At 41.8% G+C, this 16,679-nt stretch overlaps 1 protein-coding gene across 1 annotated transcript; it reads right to left on the bottom strand.

Annotated features, from left to right (window-relative positions):
* Positions 1 to 2,634: 2,634 nt before the first annotated feature.
* Positions 2,635 to 11,623, bottom strand: LOC121844147 (zinc finger protein 883-like). Its single transcript, XM_042314068.1, has 3 exons — positions 11,309 to 11,623; positions 4,848 to 5,004; positions 2,635 to 4,469 (listed from the first exon to the last, which is right to left on the bottom strand). The coding sequence occupies exons 1-3, from the start codon at positions 11,318 to 11,320 to the stop codon at positions 3,400 to 3,402; spliced, it is 1,239 nt and encodes a 412-aa protein (XP_042170002.1). The 5' UTR covers positions 11,321 to 11,623; the 3' UTR covers positions 2,635 to 3,399.
* Between the last annotated feature and the right edge of the window lie 5,056 nt (positions 11,624 to 16,679).

Here is a 16,679-nt window from a genome sequence, read left to right as displayed (position 1 = left end):
GGTCCGCAAACAATGACTATAGATGCACGCCCCCACCTAGTGTGTTGGCTGTGTATCAGCCTACTATTCTGTATTATTCATTCATAACACTGTGAAAAACCAACTAACCCTGCACCCATTAAAACCTCATCATTATTCCACTACTTTGGCCCTCTGATCCCACACCAGGCCAGCAACCGGAAAGGACGAGATATTATCTTTCAAAACACCTTGGAACTCTTCTGAAGTAAAATATTGTACACCCAATTACTTCTCAACAGCTGCCACCACAACATCTATCCACTGTGATTTACATTCTATTCCTGCGGTACAGTTGACAACCATGGCCATGAACACCAAAAAATTAAAAATACTGAAGCATGTTATTCTTATCACTCTCTATTGACCTCCGGCCTAATCACAGGGATCCTCTCAGGATCCCTCACCCTGGACCCATCTTCCTCTAGTACTCTCTTCACTGCCTCAGCATACAACACCTTCTGCACTACTGTGATCCTGGTAACCTCAACCTGTCTTTCTCTCACCGGACACATCTGATCTCCAGCACCATGTGTACCCCTACAGTTTATACACACAACTTTTTACATCAATACTACACATTCCTTTCTCTCAGGTCCTCCTGCACACTTCTCACATCTAGGATGCTGGAAGGAAGTAGTCAAGGAAGGGAATTTGTGTTTATACAGGAAGTACCCCTCCTACACTTACCAATCATGTCAATGTCAAGCTACACAGAGCTTTAAAGCTCGTCAGTTTGTAGTTTTAAAACTCGGAAATGAGTTTCCTTTGGCTCGTTCAGCCATCACAAAGGAAAAATGTATGGGGGAAATTAGGGTTTGTAATAAACACAGAAAATAGTTAGCACAGGCTAAGGAGATCTTATACGTTTTGTTCTATGAGATAATAGCAGTCAGTTAATATGACCTTTATGAATTATGAAGCCTTTGATGTGCTTTTTAAAATTACTTAAATACGTCAAAATTCACAAGTGACGTTCGCCGATAGATTGTATAACAAAACATATAACATCTAAACCTGTGTTTACAACAGACCTTATTTTCGGCATTCATCCAAAAACACCATTAATTTCCCCATAGGCTTTGTCCAGCGAACCATGGCAAAATTAGTGCCTATAAAAATACCCCCCGCATTACTCTTTCTCTCTATAGAGCCCCACAGTGGCCGAGTCATAATACCCATAAAACCTAGTGGCCAAACAGGGAAATGGTTCCAATTGTTTTCCAACATTCATTTTTCCCCCATAGGTGATTTCCAATAGGCTTACCCTGACGAGAGATTTCACATCGGCTACACTCACCCCCCTTTTGACCTCCTCCTCTTTCTGCAGCAACCAGTCAACAGTATAAACTTTACGTCCGTCCCCTCGGTCTGCACATGTCAACAGTCACCCTCGAAGCATCGTTACCCATCGCTCCACAAAAGCCACCGCCCTTGCAGAGCAAGGGGAACCACTACTTCAAGTGATGTCACCGATTGAAACGCCACTAGCACGCACCACCGCTAACTAGCTAACCATTTCACATCGGATACACAAGCTCAGACAATTTTTTCAATACTACATTTAGCTAACATTAGATAGTTAATCCAGAGATGCTTATGTTTAATACTAGATCATTGATTGCAGGATATTAGCTTGTCACTTAGCCTTTTAATAAATTGATAACAGTAAACCTAGATAGTTGTATCTCATAGTACTCAGTGGTGACTCAAGACTCGCGTGAAAATAAAGAGAGCCGCACACTCTAGGAGCTCAGATGCAAAATGTAATTACCGGTGTCTGTAATCATCGCCAAGAGTGGCCTAATATCATTGGTTAATTCTCAAATATTAAAATGGCATACAAAGAACAACATACAAACAACAAATGGATAGCATACGATCATATATTCATTTTAGACTACACAAGCTTACAAACAATTACAATGGCAAAGTCACAATAATCACAAGAATGGCTTCAGATCAAAGTCTACGTTGAGACCGAAGGGAGCAAAGGTCTTTAAGTTAAAGATCCAGGCAGCCTCTCGTTTTAACAATAAATGATCAAGGTCACCCCCTCTCCTAGGGAGGGTGACATGTTCAATGCCAATATAACGCAGAGACGAAATCGAGTGGCCTGCCTCCAAAAAGTGGGCCGCAACTGGATAAGTAAAGTTTTTGCACCTGATGGTGCTACGATGCTCTGAGATACTTACTTTTATTTCGCACTTTGTTTTACCCACATAATTTTTACCACAAGGACAAGTTATAAGATAAATAACTGCCTTAGTGGAGCATGTGATAACACCTTTGATTGGGATCTGTTTCCCTGTTTGTGGGTAGCCAGATAACAGATGGCTAATTACATTGATATGCTTTGGAATGTCTAGGCAGCGTATCAGGAAAGCAAGCAAGACTTTAGTTTAGATAAACAAATGTAGTTCGCTAGCTAGCTAGGTCGATAGCTACCTTACATCAGACATCCTCTACGCTGATGTTGGCTTATTGGATGCTACCAAAAAATGTAATGGGATGAATAGAAATAGTGATAGCACACAGAAAGCTGCAATGATAGAACCCATTTTCAACTCTTGGCACATTGACCTTACAAATGTTCACCCCCAAGTGAGTCCCCTGACTCATTGACTATAAGGCCTACAGATGAATTCAGGTCTTTTAATCAATGTGTGCTTGTGTGTGTTAGTGTATGAGTACAGGTGCATAGGTTTGTGTTTGTGGGTCTGCATTAACATAAGTGAAGTAACACATAAAATATTGGTTTAGGTGTTACGATATTCATTTAAAAAGTAGTTACTCACCTGATAACTTTTTTCCACTTAATGTGGAAAAATAACGTTATCATATTAACCAAGAAGATATTACATTTACCGGTTTTATTACATTATAAATCTAAAAGTTATTACATTAACCGTTGTTACAAGACAGCATGCATAGTTCTTACCTGGACCTCATGGATATTATTATCCAATGTATTATTGATTAGTTTTAGGAATATTTTAATCAATATAGATATATAATATATACAGTTTAAGTGATAACTTCTTGTTTAGAAGATAACGGATTTAATTTATTGATCAATTGAATACATGAATATACACCTATTGTTGAAAAATTCTACATAATGACATTTAATAATATCATGAGTATATGAAAAGATACAATTATCAACACGCCCCCACACACACAGGTTCGCTGACATTTTCTATGATAACATTTATCCATTTAGATGTGTAATATTACATAGACACAGGGGAGACCTGGTCCTAGATCAGAGCTGTATATTATGCTCCAGAGGTTACCATGGTGATCAGACTAAGGCAACTGTTTAAGAATGAGAGATGGATACGACTGTTTACTAGATGTTTTCTACTGATCCTTTATTTATGGATCTGGAACCGGTGTCAGATAGGAAGGAGAGGAAATACGGCACGTTTTTGCTTTTTGGTGTTTTCTCATATTCCCTAAATGAGCAAAGCTCTCTCCACACAGACAGACATAGGGTTTCTCTCTAGTGTGTGTTCGCTGGTGTGAAATCAGGCTCCCTGATTGACTGAAGCTCTTTCCACAATTATCACATCTGTAAGGCTTCTCTCCAGTGTGTGTTCGATGGTGTCGATTCAGGGTGGAAGCTGCAGCAAAGCTCTTCCCACACTGATCACAGCTGTAAGGTTTCTCTTCAGTGTGTGTCAGTTGGTGTGTTGTCAGGTGGACTGACTTATTGAAGGTCTTCCAACACTGATCACAGCTATAAGGCTTCTCTCCTGTGTGTATCCGCTGGTGTCTAGTTCGTTTTTCTGATACAGCAAAGCTCTTCCCACACTGATCACAGCTATAAGGCTTCCCTCCAGTGTGCGTTCGCTGGTGTGCAGTCAGGGTGGAAGCTAGAGCAAAGCTCTTCCCACATAGACAGACATAAGTTCTCTCTCCAGTGTGTGTTACCTGATGTCTAGTCAGGGAGGAAGTTACAGCAAAGCTCTTTCCACACTGATCACAGCTATAAGGCTTCACTCCAGTGTGTATTAGCTTGTGTGTAGTCAGGTGGACTGACTTATTGAAGCTCTTTCCACACTGATCACAGCTATAAGGTTTCTCTCCTGTGTGTACACACTGGTGTACAGTTAAGGCTCTTGCACTAACAAAGCTTTTCTCACAATCAAGACAGGGGTAAGGCTTCTCCCCTGTATGAATTCTTACATTCGATTTGAAGGTGTTAGATGCAGCAAAACTCTTCCCACACTGATCACAGTGAATAATGAAGCCACTCTGGCTTGTGAAACTCTTCCCACAGTCAGAGCAGCAGTGGTGAGGTTTCTTCCCTGTACGTCTCTGCTGGTGTTTCTTGGGGTGTTCTAATCTGGAGAGACTCTTCTCTGTCTCGTCAGCAACAGGATGTTGAGGCTCCCCAGATGATAAGCCCCTCCCACTAAGAGAACGATGGTTAGGGGTTTCCCCTGTAAAATAAAGACATTGAATAGTTAGTATTTGTTTATGGACCCATATTTCCAAAACCTATAACTTTTTTTTATTGTTATTTAGCAGGTGCTCTTATAAAGAGCAATTTACAGGAGCAATTAGGGTTAAGTACCTTGCTCAAGGGCACAGACAGATTTTTCACCTTGTCAGTTCAGAGATTGGAACAAGCAAACTTTTGATTAGTGGCCCAACGCTCTTAACCACTAGGCTACCTGCCGCCCTTATCATCAATATACACTCAGTGGAGTGGCCAGTTTATTAGGCACACCCCCTCCATACATGTATACTGTTAATCAATGAATTAACAGAAGTTGCAGAAGCAGATTGTAGTCTGTTCCACACCCCATTGTTCTTACTTGATGAAATCAAATCTCCCTCCTTGTGTCCTTCTCTCACAGTTCCACTCTGCCCTGGTGTTTTCCTGCAGTCGACCAGCCGCACAGACACCCTCTTCAGACCCAGCAGTAAGGCGCTACCAGGAGAGTTGTGACCAGGGGACGGACTAGCTCTGTCCTGGTGACCACAGGAAGTATTGTACATAGAATATCATTAGACCAAACATTTGATTACTTAAGTCTAAATCTCTGATTGGTCCATCCTTATAATACCTCCTTTCTCCTGAAGTGTGTAATCGTTCACTACTTTCCACAAATGTATAACAATTCTAATGCTCAGAAGCTTTGATTGCGCATTCATTGGAGTTGAACACATCTTTCACCCCTGAGTTAATCTTGGTTTAGGCAGAACTAATGTCTCATGAATTGGTCAACCGCTCAATTTAGTTCTGGGTTCATACGTGATAAGAGGAGAGCTTAAGAGACGCTGGAACAAGGAGCTCCACCCTCTTTCAAGATACAGGCCGTATGTCCCCTCCCCTTTCCAAAATTCAGAGGACGCCAACACCTGCGAAACCGTGATTTGTCATAATAACCAGAGAGGAAAAACCTCAACATCTGAACTACTGCTGCTCATTATGATGTAGTATTTAGAGCCAAATCCATCAATTATTTGGTTTTACCTTCCACCCGAAATGAAATGAATATCAATGTATACAGTTATCCCCATGTACAAGAGCCACATCTTTCTGGTGCCATTTACAGCTTGTTTCTAGTCTAAAGCGTTGCAGAGTTATTCTGATGTTTTTCTGGTGCCATTTTATAGCTTGTTTCTAGTCTAAAGCGTTGCAGAGTTATTCTGATGTTTTTCTGGTGCCATTACAGCTTGTTTCTAGTCTAAAGCGTTGCAGAGTTATTCTGATGTTTTTCTGGTGCCTTTTACAGCTTGTTTCTAGTCTAAAGCGTTGCAGAGTTATTCTGATGTTTTTCTGGTGCTAACAAGCATGCAATGAACAACGTGCTGTTTGCATCTATATTTGCTCACCCTTCGGAAAATCAGATCACGACTCAATCCTACGTATTGTACAGATATTCCAGTAATTCTATACACATACTGTCCATAATGTATACATCCTATACATCCTGTGATGGAAAATGTTATCATGTGAAGAGCAGTCTTCAAAATGTTCATATTGTTATAAATAATCCTTGGTTCCTGCCTGTACTTGGTAAAAATATGAAGGGGGGCAACATGACCCCCTCCTCAGGACCATCTGGCAGAACGACCAGAATATGTTCTATAAGTTAAGACAGGAGGCGGTGCCAGACACATGCCGGAACCAACCCTATGAACTATGACTATGTAACGTGTCTGTAACCAGTAATATAAGAGATCTAATGGGACTTCCCTGAGGGAGATACCTTCAGAACGGTACTTTATGCTTCCTAAGTTTGACTTTGACCTCTAGAGCATGCTGATAATAAACAATGATTCATTTAAGATTGACTTTGAGTGCCCCTGTGTAGAATTTACACGACTATCTCATCACATCTACTACAAGACCAAAAGTATGTGGACACCTGCTCATCAAACATCTCATTCCAAATGCATGCGGTCCCCCCTTTGCTGCTATAACAGCCTCCACTCTTCTGGGAAGGCTTTCCAATAGATGTTGGAACATTGCTGCAGGGACTTGCTTCAATTCAGCCACAAGAGCATTCGTGAGGTCGGGCACTGATGTTAGCCGATTAGGCCTGGCTCGCAGTCGGCGTTGCAATTCTTCCCAAAGGTGTTTGATGGGATTGAGGTCAGGGCTCTGTGCAGGCCAGTCAAGTTCCTCCACAACAATCTTGACAAACTATTGCTGTATGGAACTTGTTTTTTGCAAGGGGGCATCATGCTGAAACAGGAAAGGGCCTTTCCCAAACTGTTACCACAAAGTTGGAAGCACAGAATGGTCTAGAATGCTGTAGCGTTAAGATTTCTCTTCACTAGAATTAAGGGACAGAACGATGACCAACAGCCCCAGACAATAATTCCTCTTACACCACACTTTACCGTTGGCACTATGCATTGGGGCAGGTAGCGTTCTCCTGACATCTGCCAAACCCAGATTTGTCCGCCGGCAGCGAGCCTTACACGGAACCCAAACTGTCTGCCATCATGCGCTATCGTGCATAAATGTATTTTGTCCCCCTACACCAAACGCAGGTTAAAATATCAAAACAAACTCTGAACCATTACATTAATTTGGGGACAGGTCGAAAAGCATTAAACATGTATGGCAATTTAGCTAGTTAGCTTGCACTTGCTAGCTAATTTGTCCTATTTAGCTAGCTTGCTAGCTAATTTGTCCTGGGATATAAACATTGAGTTGTTATTTTACCTGAAATGCACAAGGTCTTCTACTCCGACAATTAATCCACACATAAAACAGCCAACCAAATCGTTTCTAGTCATCTCTCCTCCTTCCAGGTTTTTTCATCTTTGAACTTATAAAAAAATCCCTGATTGGCAACTACACTTTTACCACAACAACCGGCAAAACACTTCGTCTTTCAATCACCCACCTGTTTCTATAAACCAATGAGGAGATGGGAGAGGCAGGACTTTCAGCGCGATCTGCGTCAGAAATAGGAATGACTTCTATTTTAGCCCTTGGCATCGCAGATGCTCGTTGGCGTGCATGAGCAGTGTGGGTGCAATAATTGAATAACATGGATTTCTAAATTTATTTTGCGACGCTCGCGCAAGTGATGTGTCCGGTCTGGTCAGCATGTTACATCACTCCAGCCGAGGCTTGGCATTGCGCAAGGCAGTGGCGGATTTAGGTATGGGCAGCCCAAGGCGGCATCTTGCCGGGGGCGGCACGGGGCGCCCATTATTTTTTGGGGAATGTTGACATTTGCGTGATCGATTCTTCAGGTGGGTTTGTGTGCACGCACATGTGTGTGCATCCCTGCGTAACAAACAGAATAAATAATCTCCCTTTCGCAAAGTTTTAAATTTCCATATTGTAGGTAACAATGATGATTTTATTATTACTGGGTATGTATGTGGGATGTTCCACCACTATAAATGCTGTGAATAACATGCGTAAACTAATGCCCATTTGCTCTCCTTTAGAAACGCCTGTAGCTGCATCCCACCAAATTCTGCTGCTGAGGATGAATCACTGTCTACAGACCCTGCTGCTGAGGATGAACCACCGTCTACAGATCCTGCTGCTGAGGATGAACCACTGTCTACAGACCCTGCTGCTGAGGATGAACCACTGTCTACATACCCTGCTGCTGAGGATGAACCACTGTCTACAGATCCTGCTGCTGAGGATGAATCACTGTCTACAGACCCTGCTGACTGACAGAATTCAGACACAGCTAATTTGCACAGGACCAAGTGAGGTACCACCTAACTTTGTTTCCCCAAGGAATGAGAGTGAAGGAAGAAGTTGCCACCACCAGTATTTCAGGAAGACCTTGGTGAGTGGTGAAAAAAATCCCTAGAAGTTGGCTGGTGTATTCTGAAAAAAAAAACAGCCTTTTCTGCTGCAAACTCTGTTCTAAGAAGAAAACTAATTTGGGAAGCTCAGGACTTGTGACGTTCGTCATAAAGATGAGACCAAGACGCAGCGTGAGTAGAGTTCCACGTAATATTTAATAACTGAAACTCAACAAAACAACAAACTATCGAACGAAACGTGAAGCTCTACGAATAGTGCAGACAGGCAACTAAACACAGAACAAGATCCCACAAACACCAAAGGGAAATGGCTACCTAAATATGATCCCCAATCAGAGACAACGATAAACAGCTGCCTCTGATTGGGAACCATTATCAGGCCACCATAGACATACAATCACATAGACCTACAAAAAAACCTAAACAATACAAAAACTAGCATACCCAGCCTAGTCACGCCCTGACCTAACCAAGATATCAGTTTTCTTTATATTTAAGGTCAGGGCGTGACAGTACCCCCCCCCAAAAGTTGCGGACTCCCGGCCGCAAACCTGAACCTATAGGGGAGGGTCCGGGTGGGCATCTACCCTTGGTGGTGGCTCCGGTTCTGGATGCAGCCCCCCCTCTTTACGCTGATCCCTCCGCCTTTGTAGACCCGGACTGTGGACCGGCGCCGGAGACCCCGGACTGTGAAATGTCGCCGGAAGCTCTGGACTGGGAACTGTCGCCTGAAGCTCTGGACTGTGGAGGCGCACTGGAGGCCTGATGCGTGGTGAGTGCGGGGAGCAGGCATAGGACATACTGGACTCTGGAGGCGCACTGGAGATCTGGAGCGTAGAGCTGGCACAATGCGTCCTGGCTGGATGCTCACTTGAACTCGGCAAGTGTGGGGCGCTGGCACAGGACGCACTGAGCTGTGCAGACGCACCGGAGACACAGTGCGCAGAGCCGGCGCAGGATATCCTGGTCCAAGAAGATGTACTGGAGACCAGGAGCGCTGAGCCTGCACCATCCGTCCTGGCTGCATGCCCATTCTAGCCCGGCAAATGCGAGGAGCTGGAATAGAGCCCACCGGGCTATGAATGCGAACTGGAGACACCGTGCGCATCACTGCGTAACACGGTGAATGACCAGTCACACGCTCCCCACAGTAAGCACGGGGAGTTGGCTCAGGTCTAAACCCTACCTCCGCCAATCTCCCCGTGTGCCCCCCAAACATTTTTTGGGGGGGTTGCTTCTCGTGCTTGCCTCGTTGGTATAACTCCTCGTAATGTCGCCGTTCAGCTTTCGCTGCTTCTATTTCTTCCTTCGGACGGCGATACTCCCCCGCCTGCGTCCAGGGTCCTGCTTCATCCAGAATCTCTTCCCAGGTCCATTCCTCCTGAACACGCTGCTTGGTCCGTTGTTGGTGGGATCTTCTGTCACGTTCTTCATAAAGATGAGACCAAGGCGCAGCGTGAGTAGAGTTCCACATAATATTTAATAACTGAAACTCAACAAAACAACAAACTATCGAACGAAACATGAAGCTCTACGAATAGTGCAGACAGGCAACTAAACACAGAACAAGATCCCACAAACACCAAAGGGAAATGGCTACTAAATATGATCCCCAATCAGAGACAACGATAAACAGCTGCCTCTGATTGGGAACCATATCAGGCCACCATAGACATACAATCACATAGACCTACAAAAACCGTAGACATACAAAAAAACCTAGACAATACAAAAACTAGCGTACCCACCCTAGTCACGCCCTGATCTAACCAAAATATAAAGAAAACAGATATTAAGATCAGGGCGTGACAGGACTGACAGACTGGAAACATGCAAGTTCTTTATCTGACTTCACACGACAGCAGTTCAGAACACCAAAACATGGAAAGAACTGGCAATGAGGATCACAAAAGGGGAAACAATTGATAAGCATGAGATGGCACTTATTGAGGCTGAGAGGATAAGATGGAGAGAAGTGTTGACACGTCTGACTGCTATTGTGCAGTCTCAGGCAATTAGAAATCTAGCACTAAGGAGACACACAGAAACACGCTACTCTCCATCAAATGGACATTTCCTCAAAGAGGTTGAACTGATGGCACAATTTGATCCAGTCATGAAAGAGCACCTTAACTGTGTCCAAAAAGGGACCTTGAGTCACACCACCAGCTACCAACATGTTTTTTTTTCTACTCGCAATGCACACACAGAAATCAGTACCATGGATAGACGCATCATATTTAGCCTAAGTTTATCTAACTAAATCGTTTTTGGCAGGGGTGCAACATTTAGAAGTGGGGGGGGACAAAAAAAATGCTAATTCAGAATGTAGGGATGTCCCTTGTCCCCAGTGAAAGTTGCACCCCTTGTTTCTTTTTAAATCTTTTAGTTGTAGTAATGTAAGCATAGGTGATAAGATGATGTTGAAGTTTAAATTGTGCTTGAATAGTGGATGAAGGGCCTGTTTTCTTTGCGACTTGCGGTAACTAAATCAATTGTTGTTTAGTAGTCCGAAAACGTTGGAAACATTAACTTGCTTGATCATTCTGTAGGTTGTAACTGTGAACTTAACAGGACAGATGTTGCTCTCCGGTTTTATGATTTTAACAAAGGTCTGGTTGAATGTATTCTGCCACTGTCTTCTTGTCTCAGCTGTGTCAAGGCTTACTAACAGGTTATAACAAACAACGCAATTATCACAACACAGGTTGTAATATGGCTATTTTTCTGGCTTGGCTGACGCTTTTACCTACACACCACTATTGCCCTCATTATTTCTCCATGGTTCTGACTTTACCTGCTCGTTGCGCATTGCCTTGTATCAATCGGTGTGTTTTAGGCTAGTAGGCTACTTTGCTGAAGGACAAAATATCCCACGTGTTTATTTACCACCATTGTTTATTTTGTCCAACTGTTCAAATGGAACGAATGGATATGGAAGATCAAAGATGATGAAAAATAGGCCTTGACATTTCATACACCACAGAAAGCATATTGTTCATAAGTCAACCAAACTTACCCGATCCGTCATGGAAGCAACTGTATTCTTTCTTTAATTAACGTTTCTTCAAATAGAAAACATGACAGTAAGAGTAACGTTACGCTACAGTTACTTTCTTTGTCACAGCGTTCAGATAAATAAAAGCTAGAACACACCTTTTTAAATATAAAACTCGATTTAAATTTTGACAAATAAACGTCTCATTTAGACTAATCTTACATTAGAAACATCCTGCAAAAACCGGTTGAATTATATTTGGTTTGAAAACTAGATAGAGGATGGTAACAAAGTACTTCCTGTTGATGCTTTTCAGCTTCTTCTGTGGTGTTTAAGAGGTGCCGCCACCAACTGTACACAGTCATCAACACCTCTCTTCAAGTGGGTGAGGCGGTTTAGGGAGTCATTTATTGTTAGGATATAACTGCTGTATTGCCTCGATGATATATAGTATGTTAAATTAATGTCAAAACAAATTGGCATGATCAATATATCATGAATCTATTTAAACTTTAAATGATTTTGTATCACGTCTTTTGTGTCATCCTCAATGATTGCAAATGCATTATGTCCACGTGTGGTTGTATTGTTTTTACATTTGCAAGTTACATCAAATTAAAATCAAAACAAATCTAAGGTATTTATAGAAACAACAGAAATAGCTTGCAGCCTCCGCCTGGCTGTGGTTTGCTGGAAGGTGGCAGGCTGAATTTGAGATTAGAGAAATTCCTTGCTATCGTCTTTCAAATTAGGTGATGGCTAGATGGCTTTCTAGCGCTTATAGCGGTCCTCTGAATGGAAGACACAAAAGCGGCCTGCCAAGGGCTTGTGGCAGTCCTGTGAGTGCAGGCTAAGAAACTTCAATCAAATAAGCCATTTGTTTTTTGATGACCAAATTCAACACTCTCTCATTGACCTCCATACAAAAACTCCTTGCTTGGTGGGCGAAAAAAAACGGACAAATAGCACCTGCTGGAGGGAGACAGATTTTCCCTTGAGTTGGACCTCTCACTTTGCCTCTTCCTCTCTGACAACGTTCTCTTCCAGAGTCCAGCTGTGGTTATTGGCTGAGGCCCAGTTAGAGTAGCCTTGTAAATAACATACTGATTACCGATGAGCGATCCGTGCAGTGAACCAGTAAAGTCCGATTGATGTTCAATCAGACTTCTGCAGTGGCCAAACACAATGGCCATTTTAGCATGTAAATCTTGGTGGGGCAAAGCCTACATTTTTTGAGGGGGATGAATGCCAGCAAGGCAACAACACAACACTAAACAATACATTAATTGCACTATAACAGTGACAACCGGTTCCCACAAACTATTAGGGCCTACATAAAGCTGTCCCAGCAGAAGAGCTTTCTTTTCAGCACCATGGAGTGAATCATTGTCATGCTACACCTGGCTATCAGCGGAGCCTTGTCTGGCAGTGAAACATTTCATTCAGCCTCATTTACCTCCTTTAAAAAAATTAAGGCTGATATGGCTGATTTGCTTTAACAAATGTGGTTTCTACTGACAATTGAGATGTACAAACTATGGCATAATCAATCAAATGTATTTATTAAGCCCTTCTTACATCAGCTGATGTCACAAAGTCCTGTACAGAAACCCAAGGGGAATGATGGGAACGATGAGTGGATAAGAGGCAATCAAATTTTGATTAAGACAATGAGCAACATAGTAGTAGTCAATATAACTATTTGTTTAGCACTTATAAAATGAACAGGAACAGAATTCAGAACATGCGCCGTTCTTACAGTATTATCCCTGTACACCAAGTCAGAATCATAGGATAAATAAAGGGGGCATATAAGCAGACAATGAATGCTTTTATAATATTTGATGATATTTCTCTGAAAACGGGCTATAGGCTACATGTCAGAACAGTAGGCTAAGTTATGAGGGGGTAAGGGATCCAATTATTAGGGTAAAGCACATGGGCTACTAACAGCTTACTACACAACATACATTTAGTATTACTCTCTTAGCTACAGTATACATATCTCCCTGGCATATTACATCATTTATGCAACAGCATACAATACATTTTTGGACTCAGTTTGTGCTGTGCTCACTTGAACAGGAAGGTGGCATGGGCAAATTTTGTCATCAAACTTTGTCATCAAAGTCTGTCTTCCTCTGGATTTATGATACTTTCAAGTCAACTGAAAACTGGGGGGAAAAACAAGGTTGTATCATGACGTCAGTGATCTTCAGGTCGGAACTCTAGAAAAAGAGGCCAGAGTTTCTGACTTGGAATTCCGAGGTGGATGACCATTCAACACGTATTTTCCCGGTCGGAGCTTGCGTTTTCTGAGTTCCCAGTTGTCTTGAACTCATTGAAGTCTGTCATTTCCCAGTTCAGTTTCCAGTTGTTTTAAACGCGGCAGAAGTCCTGCTGGATTGACAGCATGGCCAATATATTCAACAGTTTCTGGCCCATGATGTTGTATGTGTATGTTTATCCTTTTAAGCTTGGAAAAGAGACCAGACTTGGACCACACACCCTCTCCACTGAATAGCAGGCTAGTGATTGCTTTGCAACGCTTGCTGTTAGCCACTGATTCCTTCCAAACCACTCATTGTTGAATTTGCTATTTCCAACTTGTTGTGTAATGTTTATGTCCAATGGCTGATGAGCACCGATACGTATTATCTATAATTTATCTTCACCCTGCGGTCCGACTCATCCCAAACCATCTCAATTTGGTTGAGGTCTGGGGATTGTGGAGGCCAGGTCATCTTATGCAGCACTCCATCACTCTCCTTCTTGGTAAAATAGCCCTTACACAGCCTGTTGAAAAACAAATGATAGTCCCACTAAACCCAATCCAGATGGGATAGCATACCACTGCAGAATGCGGTGGTAGCCATGCTGGTTAAGTGTGCCTTGAATTCTAAATAAATAAATAAGTGTCACCAGCAAAGCACCCCCACACCATAACACCTCCTCCTCCATGCGTCACGGTGGGAGATACACATGCGGAGATGTTTTAATCAATTACTTTGTAACATGATTATATTTAGTATAGTTTCCTCTAAAAGGATAACTTCAATGTTTTACAATTTAAATGTTTCTGAAAAATCACTGAGGATGGTCCTCCCTTTCCTCCAGAGGAGCCTCCACTGATACACACCCCCAACAGACACCAGTTAGTCACCCAGATAATCCCTCCTTACTAATACCTAACGAGCTCAAAAAGGAACAAATCACATAGCCAGATAACAGATGGCTAATTACATTGATATGCTTTGGAATGTCTAGCCAGCGTATCAGGAAAACTAGCTAGATTTTGGTTTAGATATACAAATGTAGTTTACTAGCTAGCTAGTTTGTTAGCGACCTTACATCCGATTATCCTCTTTTCTGCTGCTCTGATGTTGGCTGACTGGATGCCTTCATCTTTGAAATGAAGAGGAAAAAAAGAGGGAAACATTATTTGATAGAAGAGCATCACTTCTCAATGGTCGACGACATGGCAACCCAATGAGTTGAGACTTCAGGTCCGTTTTCAAAATCCTCTGGTTCAAAGTTGTGGCTACAAACAAACATTTTAATATTTCTCACATCAACTGGATAAACCTTCACAGGGCGGTTCTCCAAGTCCTGAAATCGCTATGAATTCTGGATATTGTGATTTGCTTACAACCAGAAAATGTAGCAAGCCCGTTTCTACAAGTGAGACACAGAAACATTCATATTTGCATGTAGTGAGGAATTTCAACATTTTTATGACACAATATATTCATAACATATTAATGGACACACACTGAGATGACAAAACATCATGATCACCTGCTCTTTCCATTACATAGACTGAACAGGTGAATCCAAGTGAAAGATGTGATCACTTATTGATGTCACTTGTTAAAGCCACTTCAAATCAATGTAGATGAAGGGGAGGAGACAGGTTAAAAAGGGATTTTTAAGCCTCGAGACAATTGAGACATGTATTGTGTATGTGTGCCATTGATGTTGAATGTGCAAGAAAAACACATTGAAGTGCCTTTGAACAGAGTATGGTAGTAGGTGCCAGGAGCACCGGTTTGTCTCAAGAACTGCAACCTAAAGGACATCCAGCATACTTGACACAACTGTGGGAAGCATTGAGTCAACATGGGCCAGCATCCCTGTGGAACACTTTTGACACCTTGTAGAGTCCATTCAAAAAGAAATTGAGGGTGTTCTAAGGGCAAAGGGGGTGGGAGCATCTCAACATTAGGAAAGTGTTCTTAATATTTTGTGCACTCAGTGTATACAGGTAAGTCTGTATTCTAGAGGTCGAAGATCAAAGTTCTGTTGATCTGAATGGACAGCTGTGAATCTAATATTTCCAATGATATATGATTAAAGGCTATACATGAGTAATAACCTGTATGCTGACATTGTCATAGGGTAAAACCCCAATGGGATGGAGGGATGAATAGAAAAAGTGGTAACACACAGAAAGCTACTATTGATGCAATGATAGAACACATTCAACTGTAGGGACATAGACCTTAAAACAAATCTATATGAGACATGTTCACCCCAAGTGAGACAACCGATCACCCTGGCTCATTGACTATAAGGCCTACAGATGAATTCTGTTCATTTTTTATCATTGTGTGTATATATATATATATATATATATATATATATATATATATAAAATTGTACAGGTGTGTATATTTCAATCATTACGTTATTTTACTTTTAGAAGTGTGTATATTGTTAGATATTACTGCACTGTTCACGGTAGGAACACAAGCATTTCCACACCGGCAATAACATCTGCTAAATATATGCATGTGACCAATACGATTTAAAGATTAGAGTGTATGTTTGTGTGTGTCACGCCCAGACTTTAGATATCCCTGTTTTTCCTATATATTTTGGTTAGGTCATGGTGTGTCTAGAGTGGGTACTCTAGTTTTGTTCTTCTAGGGTTTTTGTATGTCTATGTTGGCCTGATATGGTTCCCAATCAGAGACAGCTGTTTATCGTGGTCTCTGATTGGGGATCATATTTAGGTCGCCATTTCCCTTTTGTGTTTGTGGGATCTTGTCTACATTGAGTTGCCTGAGTGCATACCAGTAGCTTCACGTTTCATTTATGCTTTATTGAGTTTCTCTTTATTAAAAATATGTGGAACTCTATTCACGCCTGGTCTACTCATTACGACGAACGTGACAGTGTGAGTACAGGTGAATAGGTTTGTAATTGGTGGAGGGTGGTATGTGCATTAACATTTGTGAAGTAACACATAAAACATTAGTTTAGGTGTTATATGATCGGTTGAAGTCATTATGTTATTCATTTAAAAATGTGTTACTCACCTGATGATGTAACTTATTACATTGTGGAAAAAGTCATACTATAACAAATTATCATATTAACCAAGAAGATA

The sequence above is a fragment of the Oncorhynchus tshawytscha genome, unplaced genomic scaffold, assembly GCF_018296145.1.
Source record: "Oncorhynchus tshawytscha isolate Ot180627B unplaced genomic scaffold, Otsh_v2.0 Un_contig_12004_pilon_pilon, whole genome shotgun sequence".
NCBI lineage: Eukaryota > Metazoa > Chordata > Actinopteri > Salmoniformes > Salmonidae > Oncorhynchus > Oncorhynchus tshawytscha.
Note: the sequence above shows the minus strand (reverse complement) of the source record. Positions and strands in the feature narration are given on the sequence as shown.